This window comes from Desarmillaria tabescens (assembly GCF_030435595.1).
Source record: "Desarmillaria tabescens strain CCBAS 213 chromosome Unknown EV420scaffold_295, whole genome shotgun sequence".
Classification (NCBI taxonomy): Eukaryota; Fungi; Basidiomycota; class Agaricomycetes; order Agaricales; family Physalacriaceae; genus Desarmillaria; species Desarmillaria tabescens.
Window position 1 is genome coordinate 17,475 of NW_026848594.1, and position 4,719 is coordinate 22,193.

A 4,719-nucleotide genomic window follows, 5' to 3' on the forward strand; every position below is an offset into this window, starting at 1 on the left:
CAAATATCTATAGTGTACTCATGAAGATCCCGACGTAAAGATTCAATGAAATTATCATTTTCCATCTGAACTGCACTCGACGATATCAATATTACATTGTCGCCTTCCAGCGGGAGACATTCACGACTGCCAATCCCTACACGAAACGGATTAAAACCCATAACAACCTGGTGCTGGAAAAGAAACGGCGTTCCGAGCATCATGTCATAACCATCAATGTTCATTACGTCAAAATGGCGTGTCTCACAAATATCCTGGTAAGAGATCTCTGCTTCGACCGAGTAATTAACCTTTGTCAGGGAACCTGTCACCGCAAGACGAACATTCATCGGCTTGGCCAAAGGCACCTTTTTAAGCTTAAGCAAGTCAACAACAGCTGAGGATATGAAGTCTGCCCGAGAGCCAGTGTCAAGCATTGCTCTCAGGACTGTTCCATTTACGACTACTGGAACTGTAGGTACCCACGGAGCCTTGCGCGTAAAGTCTTTTGGATTCGCAGCAGTCCGTTCCAAAGGCTCACTCGGTTGGTCCTTTCTCTTTCCCTTTCGCGATGAAGATGGTGCTGCAGCTGCAGAACAAAAATTCTCGTTTTCGAAGACATAAGAATCCCTTGAACCATCAGCTGCTGAATCATAGTCAGAGTCATAGCCGTCATCACTATCCTCCGAGTCTGAGACATCCTGCAGATGGGGTGGCTCATCAGAGTCAGAATCAGAATGCCAGGAATAGACATCCCCGTCGTCATCTGGCTCAGAATCGGGCTCTTTCTCTGTATCATTGCCATCATCCTCCGAGTCAGGATGCGATGATAGAACAGTATCATCGACATCATGATCAGAATATGAATCATTGCCATCCTCCGGCCAGTCGGAATTCACATCCAGAGCCTCCAGCAAGGCTGCATTTTCTAAAACATTGCCCGAAGATGGCCATACAGGTGTCATAGGCTGTTCATATCCATCCTGCAGCCATGGCTCAGTACCCGTAAGCATCTGGTCGCAAACCAGAGCCTTACGGCCGATAATCCAAGCAATCAAATCGAAATCAGGGTCAAGCAGCTCTGCACGGCTAACAACATGGTCATCCAGAGTGTGCCAGTCCCAAATAATGAACTCGTCCAAGCCAAAGACATCCATCGAAAATCGCTCTGGACTGAAGGGGCTATTTGCATCAACATTGTAGAAGTCATAGATGAATGGAATACTAGCATAGAGCTGAGAAATGGACCGTTCAATTAATACTCGATCTCGAGCCTCCAAAAATGTTATTGATGGCGTATACCAAGTTACAGGAAGGAAGCCAATATCAGGAATATATTGCCATGGAGGTGGGATAGGTGTAACCGGGCCGTCCCAATGTCGTCCATGGCCAAGTTCAGCCGAAGGAAGGGTCGGAGAAGACTCACGAGCATTTACAGCTGATACACCCAGAAATCCACGAGTATTGGCATCCATAGTGCAGGTCGAAGTCATTTGAAGCCCCGCTGCCGCAGAGCGTAGCGATGAGCCACCTGCCTTATTGAGCCGCTTCTTCCTTGGGCAGTCACGACTCAAATGGCCAGTCTCCTTGCACTCAAAACACTTGTTTGCTGCACGCAGCTCATCCATCTCTTTCTTGGATAGCTGGCGCTTGTTATCACTCTTGGCAGACCCACTGCTCCGGCCATTATTCGAGCCTGAAGCCTGTGGTGGATTCACAGAACCGGTCTTTGCCTTCGACGAAGGATCTTGAGGTTTCGGTTGCCAAGCTGTGAAAGACCTGGGAGATCGGGAATGGTCACGCCGTGAACGGAAAGGTCTGGAATGACGATTCATGGTACGTCCACGCTCTCCATCCCGTTGCCTGGAATCATAATCCCTATAGCGTGCAGCCTCCTGGAAACGAACTGCAGCCTCCTCAAGATCTTCAAACATTGAAATCTCAGCACTATATCCAGTCTCTGCCCATTTCGCTCGAATATAGTCATCTGCTCCCTGCCAAAGGTAAAGCACCAGTTGTCGATCCGGAATGTCACCAACACTATCAGCCAGATTCTGTAATTCAAAGATCCAATCACGAACTGCACGGCCATGCTGCCGGCAATTCGATAAACGGGTCCGTTGGCCAGTACGGAAATTCGGAGGGAAGCAGTGGTCAAAGAGGTGAGTTAGAAATTCATCTAGCTCCCAATTCCGACCTGACATGGCGACTTCGCGCATGAAGAAGGCTGCTGCTTTCCCAGACAAGAAGTGCTGAAGCTTCGGTACACGCCGCATCTTCTCGATGTAGACAGTCTTGAAGTAATCTGTCACCGAATATAACCAGCGTTGGAACACATCAAACTTCGGGGAGCCATCATATTTCTCGGGCAAAACAACTTTCTCATTCCCGAGTTCTCGTTTGCGGTGAGCCCTCTGTTTCTTGTATCGCTTCTTCTTCTCCCGTTTCCTCCTCTTAGTTGAATCTGAGTCTGAGGAGTATACAGAAGAGGGTTCAGAGATAGTAACATCTGAGTCATAGCCCATCCCCACAGGAATTTGTGAACTGGAAGGGGTATGCGAGGTACGAGTCCCTGACTTTTCATCCAACGCTTTTGACCCCATCAATGTCTTGTAGACAAAGCCATCATGCGGGAGCTGGTTCGAAGCACGACTAGACTGCACAACAACTGGCTGCATGGTCCTACCACGTTCCCTATCCTGCAGCCCGTGCAACGATATCAGCTCCGATGTTCAGTGAACGACTGGTGGAGGAGGCTTTGCTGCGAGCTCGCCGAGCATCCTCAATATGGCGCGCAAGGCGAGCCTCTGCTTCCTTATGCTTAAGAGCAGCCTCTCGTTGAGCAGTTTCGATTTCCTTAGCAAGCTGCTCATCAGCCGCCATCTGTGCCTTGCGCCATTCGATGTCATCATCATCCTCAATGTCCTCAACATTGACAGCCCACTTCCCCTTTTTACCATATGGAATCCTATCCTCTGAGGTGTCCACACTGCCCTCCAGACTCTTGTTCACCATCGAGGCCTGCAGCATGACAATCAACAGACCCGGATCTCATTGGCGAGGCCATCCGTGAAGGGCTTCGTTCCACAGAGCTGTCAAACCCAGGTGTGTTTCGTGTCTCATGCTTTTGAGTAACACGATTAATGAAACCTTGGACATCTTCCGGGGACATATGGTTGTAGAAAAATTGCATGTAGTTGTCCTCGGAGTTATCAGGCTCATCAAAACTTAGGTGAGGAGTAACCTCTTCCTCACGTACCCTTGTATCATGACTAGGTGTCTCAATGATATTGATTTCCTCATCCCCGTAATCATCGTCTGAACCACAATCAAATTCGGGAGGAAAAAATAAGGGTCTATTAGTCAACGTATGGACAGGAGTACGACGAGGCGAGTGGGAAGCCGTACGACGACGATGAGGAACAATGAAGTCTGCGCTATCAACGTCATGCGCAACGTCCATGGCCTCTCGTGCCGTGCCAGGTAAAGACCAGCGCCTGCGTGCACCCCCTAAACGGCCATCACTCCTAGCATCGAGCTCAGCCTTGAAAATATAGCTAGTATCCTCACGCTCCATCTGCTCTTCAATACCAGCAGGGGCGGAGACGCTCAACCGTTCTTCCTTCACGGGAGCTTCATCATTACGCCTCGACCATCCTAGGACGGGAGCGGAGTCGATGTCCCCGACAGTGCCAGGGCTAGGACTCGATGACCTCGACTGCCTGGAAGCAGGAGCTTCCTGGTCCACGGTATTACCACCAACAGTACCAACGCTGCCAGCAGCCGCGGCCCCAGGGGATGTTGTGAGTGAAACAGGAGTAAGAGAAGAATTTGACAACGCACCCATCCTACCAGACACATTCGGCGTGCTGGTAGCAACAACCTGAGCATAGGTTAACGGAATCGATGGTGTCGTTGTCGTGGTGATGACTCTCGAGCGGAGAGTCCGAACGTGAACGTTGTTGGGAACGTTGGCGGCCATTCTGGTTGATCAGACCGTAGGAGTCGCCAAAGAAACGAGTTGAGAAAAAAAAAGCTAGAGAGTAAAAGAGTTCAAAAAATGTAACGCCAGATGACCGAAGCCAAGTGTCGCTACACAAAGTGAACTTGCGGAGAGAAGCTTAGCGTCACGCGAGAGAACTAGAACAACTCTCGTTAAGTCCAAGCCGTCCTACTAGTGTACAAAGCGTCGTATATATACTGTAGCAAAGAATATATAAGGAAATGGTACAATAGGTACAAGCAAAGCTGAGTAAGTGCTGAGTCTCGAGGATGACGAGAGACGATGAAAATCCCTACATCACGTCATGAGTGCACGGAGGAAGATCGCCCTATTCTTGCCGCGTGGCTATTCGTGCCTTGCTCCCGACCATCATGTTTGCTGCAAAATCACCGCCGAAAGGGAAAAACAAGGAAGAATGGCACATGGGCTGGTGGGATTTTCAGCCACTGGTCGAGAAGCTTACCCCAAGGTCAGTGTTTCCTGTATATGCGACAGTTTGCATTTGAACTCGTCGATAGACGCGCAGAATGGTCGAATTCTTCTGTCATTTTTACTCCGCATCCAACTCAACCAACGATTCTCGCGCGTCATTTCTCGTCATCCAAGCAGTTCAACATTCCTTCGCCGGCACCGATTCTCGCAGCTTTGACGGACTTTGACCCTCCGACTATCATCTCGGCCTCTCCCAACGACGACTGGCTGTTCGCGTACTTTCCAGGACGAGGGGTCCCTGGTGC

At 49.7% G+C, this 4,719-nt stretch overlaps 1 protein-coding gene across 1 annotated transcript; it reads right to left on the minus strand.

The window, feature by feature from the left end:
- Positions 1-1,537: 1,537 nt before the first annotated feature.
- On the minus strand, positions 1,538-3,293 carry EV420DRAFT_1605078 (uncharacterized protein). Its single transcript, XM_060475038.1, has 7 exons — positions 2,992-3,293; positions 2,721-2,954; positions 2,598-2,647; positions 2,182-2,555; positions 2,019-2,072; positions 1,883-1,973; positions 1,538-1,842 (listed from the first exon to the last, which is right to left on the minus strand). The coding sequence occupies exons 1-7, from the start codon at positions 3,170-3,172 to the stop codon at positions 1,777-1,779; spliced, it is 1,050 nt and encodes a 349-aa protein (XP_060321382.1). The 5' UTR covers positions 3,173-3,293; the 3' UTR covers positions 1,538-1,776.
- Between the last annotated feature and the right edge of the window lie 1,426 nt (positions 3,294-4,719).